The 14,860-nt window shown below is 43.6% G+C and overlaps 1 protein-coding gene across 1 annotated transcript; it reads left to right on the forward strand.

Annotated features, from left to right (window-relative positions):
* Nucleotides 1-1,200: 1,200 nt before the first annotated feature.
* Nucleotides 1,201-13,305, forward strand: hook2 (hook microtubule-tethering protein 2). Its single transcript, XM_084036811.1, has 22 exons — nucleotides 1,201-1,413; nucleotides 2,206-2,288; nucleotides 2,805-2,877; nucleotides 3,006-3,056; nucleotides 3,147-3,279; nucleotides 3,608-3,675; nucleotides 3,981-4,046; nucleotides 4,217-4,297; nucleotides 6,199-6,365; nucleotides 6,611-6,751; nucleotides 7,599-7,800; nucleotides 7,997-8,107; nucleotides 9,411-9,498; nucleotides 10,073-10,139; nucleotides 10,426-10,563; nucleotides 11,257-11,344; nucleotides 11,787-11,821; nucleotides 11,900-11,982; nucleotides 12,070-12,173; nucleotides 12,513-12,617; nucleotides 12,707-12,778; nucleotides 13,034-13,305. Exons 1-22 carry the CDS (start codon nucleotides 1,369-1,371, stop codon nucleotides 13,160-13,162), a joined length of 2,130 nt encoding a protein of 709 aa, XP_083892937.1. The 5' UTR covers nucleotides 1,201-1,368; the 3' UTR covers nucleotides 13,163-13,305.
* The last annotated feature ends 1,555 nt before the right edge of the window (nucleotides 13,306-14,860 follow it).

Consider the following 14,860-nt stretch of genomic DNA (forward strand, 5'->3'; position numbering starts at 1 on the left):
GGCCGTGATTGGTCGCCGCAGTTTGATTTGTGACAGCGAATGAGGACGCAGGAAGGAGACGTGTGTGTGTGCAGGGAGCAGTGCAGCTTGTCGAGGAAAGGGAGTACGTGTGTGACCTCATGTTTCGAATGTGAGAGCGAGGCTTCTGACAGAAACCCGCCAAAGTTTTTTTCCCTGAGCTGTAAATCACAAAGCAGTGTGACCTGGTCAGTACATTCCCACTCTGGTGGTCTCTTGATAACGCTCAGGACAGCCTGGTGGTTCTCAATGCAAGACTGGACTCACTGTGGAACAATCTATGTTCACAGGAGGTATCACATATTAAATTGATAAATAAAATACCACTAAGACCACTAGATTGCTGTATGTTGTTGCTGCTGTTTGAAATGTACATTTAGCTACCTGGAGATGTTTTCACGTTGTTTTATTAGACAGATTTTACACAACAACTGTCATGGGCAGTACGTATTTGGGCATCCAGTTGTGCATCAAGTTGTTTTCTATGGCTTTTTGTCAACTAGAGCCATCCAGTGGTGCTTTAAGGAACTTTGAATAAAGCAAAAAGATAACAGTGGGGCCTGTAACAGAGATACTGGCCTTTATTCATTGTTGGGATTTTCTTAAACATATAAAAGCCTGAATAGCAGCCTAGAAGTAGGCCTACTGTACTTTGTTTATACTAAGGTGAGACTGTGGGAATAATCAAATGTTCCCCTTTTCAAGTGTTTCCCAATACTTTTGATATACTTTTTAACATTGTATTGTCTAAAGTATAAACTGGTTTCTCTCTCTCTGCTGGCTGTAGATGTTTTGGGACTTTTTTCAATTATTAGTCTCATTGGAAAATATTGTTTTGGATTGGTCTTAGTTGTCTTTATGGTTTGATGGCTCAGATGCTTCTTTAAGGTGCCATTGGGTGGAGATGAGGGGGAAATCATGCACGAATTAGCATTTGTCTTTAATTAATTTCCCCCCACCACATTAGTTCACCCTGTTTAAATAAAATAAATCAAATGTATTAAATTGTTTCTTGGCTCGCCAGCATTTCACCTAGTGTGATTATGAGAGCTTACAAAGACAGCAGGCTATTATAATCTTCATTATTCTAACTTCCATGACCGGACAAGCTGACCCGCGAGATAATCCGTTTCCGTGGGAACGCTCTTAATACGGAAGCTCGCTCGGATAACAGGGCGCTGAAACGCGAAGCGGGTTAGGTGGTGCAGCAGCAGGAGGAGGCCATGGCCGGACAATGACTGACGTGGAAAGTGTAAGGAGTGAGTTACAAAGTTCGGGGGAGAAATAAAAGTCTCGAGAGCCATTCCGCCGCCCCTCTAAGCTGCCGTGCGTTTCGGCGGGCCCGACGCCATGAGTCTGGATAAAGCAGAGCTGTGTGATTCACTGTTAACCTGGGTAAGTTTGATTTTAGCGAGCTTTGCCCGGCGAGGCTAACCGCCCGCTAACAGGTGCCAGCAGGTGTTTGCAATGTAGGAGGAAATACGTCGCTACTTTATTAGGCGAACCTCGCCACTAATAAATAGCTGATATGTGGACCACGCAGGTTGACGTAAGCAGCTGTCGCCTGTAAAAGTTGTTTGGAAGCTAACTCTCGCTAGCCGGGCAAGCTAACTAGCTAGGTAAACACTGGAGCTGCTCTTGGTGTCTCTTTTAGCTCGTTATCTCGAACAAATTGACTGCGACGTCAGCACAGTTACTCCAGGAAAACAGACCCGCATAGATTTAGTGTAAACTGAGATATGTAGTGGATTATACAACAAGCTAACTTCTAAAGAGCAGGAGAGCACTTTTCTGTGTGTCTCAACTAAGACAGCACATTATTAATAGCTTTCTAAGTAGGACTGTAATCCACATAACTGCTTAGTACCTTTCTTTTAAGTAGTGTAATTAGAGAGACATTATCTCTGTTGTGTACCTGCATTGTTTTCAAATATTTTAGCCACTTTTCTAGTCACATTAAAGTGTACAAAATTGTATTATTTGCCCCCAAAAAGTGTTTACAACGAGATCATGCTTGTGGAGGTTTTTTTACACACACCAGCGGATTAAACCCACATTCGTCAAAATGTGTGTGTGCCTTGTCTGGTTTGGTTTTAGGATTAAAGTTGAAGGAAATACGACCGTGTCTCAAATGTACAAGCAGCTTCTTTACATGTTTGCAATATTTATGAATGTCTCTGTTTTCAGTTGCAGACATTTCAGGTGCCGTCATGCAACAGCAAGCTGCAGCTGACGAGCGGCGTGGCCATCGCACATGTGCTGCACAGAATGTAAGGATGTGCAATTGTTTGTTTTGATCATCTGAGTGCACGACATACGTGCAAACCGCTGGTAGAGCTTCATTCAGTCTCACTGAGATTTGCTTATCTTTTGTGATTTGGACTACATTGTACTTTGGATTGAACAAGGCTGTTATCTATGCAAAATTCAAACCATTAAAATTTAAATTACTTTAAATGTCACTTCAACCCGAGGCTCAACGGTTGTGTCTACATGGTTACCCACAAGTTAGGGGAAATATGCGATGACTCTTGCGAGGCTTGCTGCCCGACCTTATCCAAACTATTCAAGGTCAATGCCCAATCTCGGCCATCTTGCAGGAATTTTGCAACTTTCAGGACCATGCTCGGCGGCGTCTCAAGTTATTTTGGCATTCAAGCGACTGTTTTACTCAAATGTCATTGTGCTTGGCAGAACAGAAGCAAAGGGCCTCATCGCCCTGTGGGCTGAATCTTGATGTCCATAGATGTGTCGTCACTGGAGTTGTCTTGTGCTCTCATTAACAGAGACCCCTCTTGGTTTAATGAGACGTGGCTCGTCAGGATCAAGGAGGAGAGTGGGGCCAACTGGCGCCTCAAGGTAATCTGTAAAACAGCAGGATATGACAGAATACTCTACCTAGAATGACCAAGATGTCTTACATTTTGACTTCCTTTTCCTTGAATAAAATGGGGATCAGGATTTTAACTCTTAATTTGTTCTTTCAGGTTAGCAACTTGAAAAAGATTCTCAAGAGCATGCTGGACTATTATCACGAAGTAAGAAAACTGTATTATTTTCACCACTTTAAGTACTCTTTCAATTCACTCCAGCCCTGTCCCAATCCTCACCTCGCTCTCCTTGATCAGGTGCTCGGTCACCAGGTGTCAGAAGAGCACCTGCCAGACGTGAACCTCATAGGAGAGATGGGAGATGTCACTGAACTGGGCAAGCTGGTACAGCTCGTGTTGGGCTGTGCTGTCAGTTGTGAGAAGAAACAAGGTAAAGTAGATGCAGCCATGTGTGAAAATAACACGCAGGATTAACTCAAAGTCAAACCACATGATCCTTGCTTTATATCTGTCTTGAATTGATCATCATAAGTTGATAAACTGACCACATAATGCTTTCCTTTCATGCTAAAAACATTTTACAAATGACAATTCAGAAGAAAAACTGATCGTTCATGATTTAAACATCGACCTGATGAGCACTGGTTCTCTGAAAATGTCGACGGATGCCGTGCTGGTTTGGTTTGTAGGAGAGTATTTGTGTTAATCTGCATTTGGCTGCACCGTCACAGCTCTTTGTTGTCTTCTCCTAAACACAGAGCAAATCCAGCAGATAATGACACTTGAGGAATCTGTCCAGCATGTTGTGATGACAGCCATTCAGGAGGTGAGTGAGCCTCCCGCTTATCCTCTTGGTTCTCCCTGCTTTGCATTAATCCCAGCTCTTAGTCATGGTTAATTCACAATCAAAGACATCCGGATAAATATAAGACTGAACAGAGTCCCAGAAACCCTACGAGATATTTCCAGAATATCTTTAGTCTTTTACTGGCACCTGTACGGCTTGGAATATTAAACACGTTCCAGGTTTTACTAAACAAAGTTATACAGAAGACCCAATAAAACTGCTTTCAGGTGTTTTCCCCATCATTTTAGCTTTCTATTGACTTTGTTGTGACTGTTTTGTTTTAGCTCTTATCAAAGGAGCCTTTGTCGGAACCAGGAAGCCCAGAGACCTATGGGGACTTTGACTACCAGGTGAAACCCGCAACACTTTCACTCCCCTTCTCCTTTTTTTCCCTTCTCTCCGCAGATCGGTTACATCCTTCTTTTGTGTTTTGCCCTTTCTTTTCATTGTTTACTCCCTCCTACTGTAACTAGTATGTCATCTACTCTGTCTTCACGTTCTGCTGGTTCTGTGTTTGCAGTCCAGGAAGTATTATTTTCTGAGCGAGGAGGCGGATGAGAAGTTGGACCTGAACCAGCGCTGTCGAGACCTGGAGCGTCAGGTTGGTACACCCAATGAGGTCTACATATTACTCTGCTTATGTTTCCTGAGACCTTAAAGTTAGAATCCGTAAGATTTTAGTCTTGTTTTGATTTGCTGTAGTTTTCCACATGAATCCAGGCCAAAATCAAGTCTGTGACCTTGCTTAGAAGTTGAAGGTTTGCAGCGTGTCGCCTTCCCAAAAATGCCCAGATTTCCTTTTCTCTTGAGTTGTTGACACATTTTTGAAGAACAGTCACTGTCAGTATTTATCTCTGTAACAACTACATTGACTAGACCAGCTGTCTGAGTCATGGTAAGTTACTGCTGATGAAAACCCAACATGTCCTGATTTTTGCTGCTTCAAAATGAAATCTTCTAAAAATAAACGAATAATGGCTTTGACCATGAAATACATCTGATCACTAACCTGATCAGGATGGTTGCATTGAAGTATCAAGCGTGGACATGGATTTATACACCGCTTCCATTCTAGTGTATCTGATCACAAAGTGTAACCATGGCCTCTGATACCTGATATACTGATATCAATGCGATACAAAAAGGAGCGCTGGATTAAAAAGCGCATAATTTCCTGTGAATTCCTTGAGTGTCATGAGGCGATTTCAATCCAGTGTGGGAATTATAGCCTCTTTCAATAAAAACTATGTTAACTGAACATAAATACATTAAAATACTTTTGCTGAAAAACGGCTGACCATATAACTAGTTTTGGTTCCATGAAAATCTTAAGGATTCTAACTTTCAGATGACTGTAGCTTGTTTTGTCTGTTGGCATTATTTCCAACAGTGAAGTTATTTCTGGTTTTGGGGGGATATAAAAGCGTTTCACCTTGGATGCACCTGCCCAACAGATCCTGTCGATGCCGAGCTGTGCTGTGGTTGCAGCATGTTGATGAATGTGTGTGCCTGCAGCTTTTGTGCTCTGGCCCTTATCGATTAGCCAGCCTGAGACTGTTTGTGTTCCCATGGCTTGTTTTATTTTTTTTGCACCACTGACTGAAGGGGGACTAATTTTGTGCATTTTAAAGCTACATTTTAGTCGATAGTTGCATAACATCAAGATGAAACTGACACATTGCCTTGGGATGGAGCAGTAGCCAACAATAATTTGTACTGCTCTCAGCCCACCTGTTTGTTTACTTACTTAGCCCACGCATTAGGGATTAGTCATTTGTGTTGTTTTGAAAGCTATTTACTGTTACTGGTCTTGTGCTAAAGCATGCAATCTGTCCTTAAAGTTCAGTGTAGGGTTTTGCTGTATTCAAACTGGAAAGATGTCCAGTAGGTAAGTATACGCTCCCCTTTTTCTTAATATTTGAATGCCAGCTCTAATCATAACTTCAGTTCAGCCCGCCTCAAACACAAACATTTTGTAACTCCTGACCGCTAAAAAAACATTTCTAAACTACTGAACATAACAGTATAACCAACATTATTAATGTTCCTCAATGAGACGTCTATTTATATCACGAGAATCTGGGTTCGACCCTGAGGGTAATGCTAACAACCTCACTATTGAAACAGATCCATCTGCCTGAGCGCATTGCAAACCAGCTGACTAACAAGCTTTTGACGACTGAGCATGTGAAACGAGAGCAAAGCATGTGTTTCAGGTCCTCTGAGCATGGTGAGTTTGTCGCTGTGTATCTGTGCTTGTGCTTTCTCATGTTTATTTTCAGAAGGATGTCAGTTGCTCATGACCGCATTTTTTGCTATTGTTCTTTAAATCAGCGTTGAAGACTTTTCTGGTGCATCTTCTGTCTGCTCCCCTTTCCCCTCCCTTTGTGCTGCTGTTTGCCACTCTTCATCACGTCTCTCTCAGCAGTCCTTTTACCTAACCTCCCAGTCTCCACACCGTATTTTACAGTTTAGTTTGCCCTCTTCTCTCTTCTGCCACAGTTGTCGGTGGCTCTGGAAGAGAAGTCCTCCCTCCAGGCAGAGACGCGCTCCCTGAAGGAGAAGTTGAGCCGCTGCGACTCTCTGGACGCCTCCACTACTGCCATCACCGGCAAGAAGCTGCTGCTGCTGCAGAGTCAGATGGAGCAGCTTCAGGAGGAGAACTACAGGTACAAGCAGCACACACATAGAGGTGGAGTTGCTGAGGAAGGTTTCCATCTAATATTTAATGCATAAACGAATGCTCAGCAGGCCTTTTTCACAATTATATAATTTGCTCTACTTGAAAGTGTAGCCGGAAGATTCCGATGCATTCATGAAGTGAACATCATGTACACATGCAAATCAAATGCACAATGAGTCCATTCAGTTTACTTGGTTACACAAAGCTGCTCTGCTATCCTAAATATCCCAGACTGGAGAACAGCAGAGATGACGTGCGAGTCCAGGGGGAGATACTAGAGCGTGAGGTGATCGAACTGCAGCAACGCAACGAAGAGCTGACCAGCCTGGCGCAGGAGGCCCAGGCCCTCAAAGACGAGATGGACATCCTCAGGTAAGGCCAGACTAGTAACAGCGCAGGCCTTCTCATAGGCTAACCTGGGTTTGTACTCTAATAAACTGCAAAAAGTCATGTTTGGTGGTCGACACGGGGTTTCATGATTTAAGAAATGTATATAAATAAATCAAAATGCAATGAATTTATAACGGTGCCTTCCATGCAAAGATAGATGTGGATATATTGTAAATATTGGCTGAGCACCTCCTCCGACTAAAACTTACAATCCAGTCATTTTTATTGAAATAGGTCAGTAAAACTAGACCAGGAGTATCTCATGTTTAAAGGGTAAGTCTTGTGATATTCTAATTTATTTTAATTTATTTTTACCATCAATGAATCCTATGAAAAGAGCCAAACCAACAATGAATGGATCCCTTTTATAGTCTCGCCTACTGCAGCTTACTCCTGTGAGATGGAGCGCCCTTGTTGTCCAAACACTATTACAAACATACCGGTGCTGCCCATGCTCCTTTACTACCCTGAACTGGGAACTGTGGTTTATTTCCAGTCAATCTATTGTTTTGGTGTCCTAAATACTCCGTACTAGAAAAGCATAGAGACAAACTGTAGAACCAGCCTTTTCCTTTAAGCAGTAGTTCCTCTATTATCAATTTACACTCACAGAAACAACTCCCACACTGCCCACACACAGACGTCCATTCAGCTCCTCTCTGACATCTGTGTTGATAATATGAATTTCATGCATTGACACTGGCTTGCGTCAGAGTTGTCGGTTTTCAGTAGTTAAGTGCTTATCCACACGGATGCATTGTGTTTAACTAAAAGTCGTGTTTCTCGCTGGTACTTGACGCCTCCCACACTGTCCTCTCCTCCCCCTCAGGCACTCGTCTGACCGGGTGAACCAGCTTGAAGCCCTGGTGGAGACGTATAAGAGGAAGCTGGAGGATCTGGGGGACCTGCGCAGGCAGGTGCGCCTCCTGGAGGAGCGCAACACCATGTACATGCAGCGCACCTGCGAGCTGGAGGAGGAGCTCCGCAGGGCCAACGCTGTCCGCAATCAGCTGGACACATACAAGAGACAGGCAAGCTGTGGGTCGGGAGGAGGAGGGGGAGGAGGAAGAGGAGGAGGGGGAGGAGGAGGGGGATGATGCTTGTTCCCGTGTTGACAGCCAAGTGATGTTAAACACAGTCTGGTCCGTGCACGTGTTTGGAAAGCCGTGCCATTTTTATGGAGAGCTCTCGCCAACACACACTGTTGCTATGCTCTCTGACTTGCAGGCCCATGAGCTTCACACCAAGCACTCGGCAGAGGCCATGAAAGCTGAGAAATGGCAGTTTGAGTACAAGAACCTCCACGACAAGTATGACGCACTGCTGAAGGAGAAAGAAGTGAGTTGGTAAACATGGTCAGGAAATAAAAGTTCAATTGTGGTGGGGGAGGAAGAGCTCATGGAAAATGCTTTTGCTGTCCTTTTTTTTTTTTTCTTTTATCATTGTGGAGCATCTGTCTGACTTTAAGGTCACACAATTAAGCCTTAAGTCACGTTACAAGCAGTGATAGTTAGATAGTTTTTATTTCAGTGAGGCAGTCCTTTGTACACATCTGTTGTGTTTTGTGACTTGTTGTCAAGCATATTTCTTACTATTCTTCTCCGTACTCCTGCGTCCCGTGTAGGGTTGTCACGATACCAGAATTTCAGTAGTCGATACCAATACCTGTGAATTTCCACGATTCTCGATACTAATTCGATACCACAATTTAAAAAAACAACAGGACCCATGTACTTTTAAATTCACAAATTTATTGAAAACTGCTTCAAACTGTCAAGTATTTAACACCACTGTGCTTTAAGATCTTTTTGCACAGAATTTAAATTGCAGTACCAGCTGCCAACAGACCTATAGCCATCCAGTATAAAAACAAACAATACTGTGCTTATAAATATGGTCATAAATAACAATAGTCAACTATTTTACATTAAAAAAAGAACAGCAGTGGCCTATAGCCAGGTTTGACGTGCTTCCTCCTTTGGTCTGAAAACTTCTGAGGCACTTTTTGCATGTCGGCTTGTTTGAATCAAGAATTGCTCCGGATTCATCCGCCTCGAACACAAAATATTTCCACACGCGACTCTTCGCACCTGTCTTGTCGACGAGCCGACGTGTTGTGCTTTCGCTCCCACCTGCTGAAGCCATTTTTTTCGAAGACGGCAAGTTTTCTTCTTCAGCGCCGCTTACTGCTCTGTGCTGCTCACACGCGTATACTGCCCCCGTCAGTTCTGCCAAGAATCGACATGGCTCGCCGAGTGAAAAGTTGTTTATTCAGTTCTGACGTTACCAGAAAAAAGCAAGTATCGGTTCTTGTGACAACCCTAGTCCCGTGTTAATTCTAGCACCTTCTGCTAACTGACAGGAGTGATTAATGTCCTTGTTTCCTATGGGAGTCATTCTGAAAGCTTACTGCACTGACATGAAGCGTACCTTAACTTTGTAAAACTTCTAGGTATGGTGAGTCTAGATATGTTTTGGTATGCACCTTAACCACTAAACTCTCTCGGTGCAGAGCTTGCTTTGTTTTGTTCCACACATGGCAGTTTCATGCTTCCCTGAATGTATCATTCTTTTGACCTCCAACGTGAAGCCGTCTGAAGTGAAGCTGAAGCCTGTGTTGCGTTGTGCTTTGTTCTTCCAGCGTCTGATCTCAGAGAGAGACACACTTCGGGAAACAAACGATGAGCTCAGGTGTGCACAAGTCCAACAGAGGGGTCTCAGTGGATCTGGTGAGTTTAGAAACAAATGATGTAACTGCAACATGGTAAAATAGTCTAAGGCAAGATTCCACTTGTGTTAGAATAGATGTTCCTTTTAAAGAGCATGTTAAAGGGATAGTTTGGTTATTCATCTACAGTCAGACTCTGGAGACAGGAGAACCACCACAGAAGCTAAGCAGAATGTTTCTGAACCACCTAAAATAATCAGTTTAAGTCGACACTATGTTTGGAATATGTTTTAGTTGTTCTACCGCTGGTTAGTTTGCACAGCAGTAAATGTTTTAGCTTCCATGCTGATCTGTTTCTCCAGACGCCATCTACAGTAGGAAACGGGTGGCTGACCGTTAATCTTTCACAGATGTATACGTGTAAAGATGTTCTGTCAATGAATATTTCTTTTCTCAGATTAACAAATATGCAAATCATGCATAACATAATAGACAATCGTTAGATTGGCTATTGTGTAACTCATTGACACTTAATCTCTCTCTCTCTCTCTCTCTCTCTCTCTCTCTCTCTCTCTCTCTCTCTCTCTCTCTCTCTCTCTCTCTCTCTCTCTCTCTCTCTCTCTCTCTCTCTGCAGGAGGCTTGTGTGACAATGCTGTTGCAGTAGGAAACCTCGCTGCCGAGATCATGCCTACTGAGCTCAAGTATGTGTGTGTGATGGTTCATGTGTACGTAGGGACTAACTTTAATTGGAACAGACATCATGATGTTGTCCATCAGTTGCCCACTCGTGCCCTATATTCATCTTCTATAATCCGAGGTGCAGTTGCCCCCCTGAAATAGCGACACATGCCAGTGCTGCACATTTGGCCCGGGCGTCGTCTGACAAGGGCGCGGCTAACTCAACACACTTTTCTTGCCTTTGCTGCACTCGGACCCATTTCATCTGTGCTCTTTTCTCCTATTCCCCCTTGTGGTTTTGTTGGACAGGGAGACGGTGGTGCGTCTACAGAGTGAGAACAAGATGCTGTGTCTCCAGGAGGAGTCCTACAGGCAGAATCTAGTGGAGGTGCAGGCTGAGCTGGAGGACGCTCAGCGCAGCAAGAACGCCCTGGAAACTCAGCACAGGTATGGGGTTGTACTGAACATGCAGTCCAAGTAATCGTTTAGTTGTGTTAGGTAATCGTTCCCCTTCTAGGTCATCATATTGTGTGTTCCTGGACATTAAGCTGTTTTTTTGGCTGACGGTAGGAGTGATATCTGCCTAAATGTCAACTCACCCTCTGGACTGTGTGCTCAACTGAGCTGTGTGGGCTGGACTGGAGGACAGACAGCAGAAAGCCAGATTGTCCCTCTACTGTGTGTGTGTGTGCGTGTGTGTGTGCGTGTGTTTACATGCCTGTGGGCATGTGGACATGTGGGTGGACAGCGTGTGTGCGTGTGTTTGTGTGTGTGTCCATGCAACACCAGGCCCAGGGTGTGGGAAGTATCCTCAGCAACAGTAACAGGAGGAGAGGAGTGGAGTGAGCATGCTCAGTAGAGCGAGGCAGCGAATGGCCAGGCAGCACCCTTGGGGGAATGGACGAACACTGCCTGCGGCAGATGTACAGAGATCCAAATGATACTTTGCATACATTTCCCGCCCACAGTTTCAACTTGATAACCTTGTTTTTCATCTGTACCATCAACCTTCCTTTCATTTATTATGCTCTCCATCATGCACCCTGAAACTTTTTTCATTTTCTCCTTTTCTTGTATCTAATTAGATCTGTTGCGATCGTTTCTTCTCGTTCTAACATCGTCCTTTTGTTTGTTTCCAAGGTTAAACCAGCAGCAGATCTCAGATCTGCGTTCCCAGATCGAGGAGCTCCAGAAAGCGCTCCACGAGCAGGACAGCAAGGCCGAGGATGTGAGAAACCACCTTCTTTCTTCCTCTGCCCACATTTGTTAGAACTCCTTCATCACAAACCATCGCTGTTGACAGATTTTTGAGACAAACTGCACATGAAGTGCAACTTTTTTCCCCTCATGAAACTGATCAACTAGATGCATGGCCTGTTGAAAACACTCGTGTTCTACTTTTGATACATGTTGTGTGGGAATCTAACCCATGTTTGCTGTGGTGATTCACCGCTAACGCCTGCCCCTCTCTGTCTGTCTCCCTGTGCCTGTTGCCATCGGTCACCTCCGCCAAAATCAGGCCATCGTAAGTACGGCCCACCCTCTGTCCAACTGGCCTATGATTTAACTGTTTGCCAGCTTGACTCTTGTTGATACAGAGTGTTTGTGTGTCATTTAGAAAGCCGTGTGTTAGTTCAGAGTTTAATGCCTTTTCCTCTTCTTCTTTAAAGTCCTCCTTACTGAAAAAAAAGCTTGAGGAGCATTTGTAAGTATATTTCTTACTGATTATTTATCCATTCGGGTCCCAAACAAGAGTGAACTCACACAGCGGTGGTTATTGCAGGGAGAAGCTCCATGAAGCTCACTCAGATCTCCAAAAGAAAAGAGAGGTCATTGATGACCTCGAGCCCAAAGTGGATGGCAGCAGTAAGTCATTTCTGCTTCCCGCTCACAAATGCCTTCAGTCGTTTCCTCTCTTTTCTTTCTAACATGTTCTTTCTTGTCCTCTCTCAGTGGCTAAGAAGATAGATGAACTCCAGGAGAGCCTGCGGAAAAAGGACGCGGACATGAAGCAGATGGAGGAGCGATACAAGCGCTATGTGGATAAGGCGAGAACGGTCAGTCCCTAAACATGTCGCCCTCAACATACGCCACTAAAGGGAATGTGTTGTTTTTCACTGGTTGAAGGGAGACTTCACCAATTTGACACATCAAAGTCTGTTTATGGGTGTTGGAGGATTACGGCCTGTGCAGAAAAGCTTCTATGAATTCATAAATTGCCTCACGTGATGTCACTTATGTCTGTCGGGTTAAGAGTCTTAAAGACTACATTGTCACTAATGTAGGTTCTAGATTTAAAGTGTGGTATAAAATAAATTTAAATTATCCATGGTGGGTGTGGAGTGCAATGCCAAATCAATGGAGTCATTTTTGAAAAAAGTCCTGTTTGTGTGTAGGTGATCAAAACCCTGGACCCCAAGCTGCCTGTGCCAGCCACCCCTGACATTCAGGCACTGAAGAACCAGCTGACGGAGAAGGAGAGGAAAATCCAGCACTTGGAGGTATGAACATCTTTGACATGTAGAGACGATGTAGGTCAGTCGAGCTCTTTAAATCTCACTAATGCACGATGATCTGTTGCTCTCTGCAGTATGACTATGAGAAGAGCCGAGCCAGGCACGACCAGGAGGAGAAACTCATCATTACTGCATGGTACAACATGGTGAGTGTACAAATGCATAAAAACATGGAGCAGGCCTGGAGGCATTTTGTGCTTTTCATGCGTTTCTCTCTGTAGCTCCCAAAAAAGAAATCGACTACCTTTTTTTTTTGGTTTTATGAGACTCCGGAAGGAGTTTTAAGGCCAAATGTGGGTTTTTACTGCACAGAGATGATTTGCATGAGACCCAATTCTACACATTGTTTTTTACACCCACGTCCGATTCTTCAGTTTTCCTTTCGGCTTCGTCTTTCTCAGGGGATGGCGCTGCATCAGAAAGTGTCCGGCGAGCGGCTGGGTCCCTCCAACCAGGCCATGTCCTTCCTCGCTCAGCAGAGGCAGTCCACCAACGCCAAGAGAGGCCTGTTGCGACACCATCCGAGATAAGACGTCCAGGCAGGAGAAGACCCGCCGAACGGAAGCACCAAGAAGACGAGGTGATCTACATTAGACTTCACCTGAACTCCCTGTATCTTTGCCTTAATGCCTTTTTGACTGGATCGCTGCACCTCAGAGAGTAATCTCCATGCTGCTGCTGCCCCCTGCTGGCTCCTAATGGTAGGAGAATTTTGATTTTCTCTGTGGAGCCCCGGAGGAGAGAGATACACTGCCGTTGATAAGATTCAGAGTTAACTCGCAGAAACGGGAATAAATGGAGTAGAGGGAGTTGTAGCACCTGTAAAGAGGCTGTCTCACCTTTTAAGGTGACTTTTATTTCCTCCTTAAGCCTCAAGGATAGTGTTTCTTTTAAGGTCTGTTTTAACTGCTTTCTTTTTTTGTCGTTTACGTTAGACAGTAGGATGGAATGTGAACTAGTTATGTCTAGATTGCATTTCAAATGTGGTAGACGAGAGATGAGGTATTAGGGGTTTTACAATGACTATTTTTAGTGCTAAAAAATAAACCAAGTCACACAAGCTACAGACTGAAAACAGATCATCACATTCAGCCATTAGTACATCTTCTTGGTTTCGTTTGTTTTGAATATTTCTTATATCTTTTTGTGTTTGTCATCTCGACCATGTGTGAATTTGATCATGTTTTTCATTTAACTTGAATGACCTCGATACGATTTAAAGACCACGGTGGTGTGTTAGTGGCTTTAATCCTTTTGTATTCACTTGAATAATTTTCCCTAAATGTAATATTCATAATAAGAATTAGAAACACAAAAGCACTTTCCTAGAAGGGTGGGTTTGTTTAGTGCCTCACAGAAAACGGGAAATACTCCCTCTATGGATGGGACTGAAGTTTGAGATATTCTCTCCCGTCTCATTTGGCACAAATATATTTAGATGAATACGTCACACTGCAGACTCATTTACATATAGCTGGCAATACAGCGTATGCTTTTCTTAACAATGGTCTCTAATTATGAATTTAATTCTTATAAGATTTTTTTTTTTTCCCCTCTTTCCTCTTCCCAAAGACTCATTGGTTGTGGGTAGGACCTAATAGCACTCACCTCTTTAGACTGATGTGAATATAGGCAATTAAAGGCCCCTAGTTTATCACAAAGGGTGGAATACACAATGTGAGAGAATCCTTTATGGTAATACTGACTCAGTTAATGGCTGTTCACTGCTGCTAAACCCCATTTACAGTTTAACTGAACTGGAAGGAAATATTTTCATCGGTGTGCTGGAATTCTTGTCTGAAGGGAAGTTGGAGTTTGTGAGTGTAATAGATGGCACATCTGTCAACACTACGTCTGACTTTGTTCACTACTGGGTAACTTTCCTTTTCAACAGATGTAGTCATTTTAAAGTGTCCCATATCAGAGCTACTGTATCGGGACTTGTACTTGGTCCGTGTGAATGTTTGTGCTATGGGCTACGCAGACCTGCTGTTGTGTTCACACGTTTTTCTACTGATGTTTAATTTTTTTTTTTTTGTTATTTATGGTGTTGCATCACTATCTTTGATGCACCTTTGCATGGCTTGAAGGGTTTAACTTTTAGGTTGTCAGTGTTTGTTTGTTTCATAATGGTCGAGTAGATCATAGCATACTGTACTTCAAACCGGGATCAGAGGCAAGTTCAAGATCTGTAGTCTGTTCTACTTTTGCACTACAAATAAATGGGA

This window comes from Eutrigla gurnardus (assembly GCF_963514095.1).
Source record: "Eutrigla gurnardus genome assembly, chromosome: 20".
In the NCBI taxonomy this organism is placed as follows: Eukaryota; Metazoa; Chordata; class Actinopteri; order Perciformes; family Triglidae; genus Eutrigla; species Eutrigla gurnardus.

Coding starts and splice junctions, on each gene's coding strand:
- hook2 (XM_084036811.1), top strand. CDS start 1,369: ATGAGTCTGGATAAAGCAGAGCTGTGTGATTCACTGTTAACCTGG. Junction 3,057..3,146: donor TGCTGGACTATTATCACGAA/GTAAGAAAACTG, acceptor CTCCTTGATCAG/GTGCTCGGTCACCAGGTGTC. Junction 9,499..10,072: donor GAGGGGTCTCAGTGGATCTG/GTGAGTTTAGAA, acceptor CTCTCTCTGCAG/GAGGCTTGTGTGACAATGCT.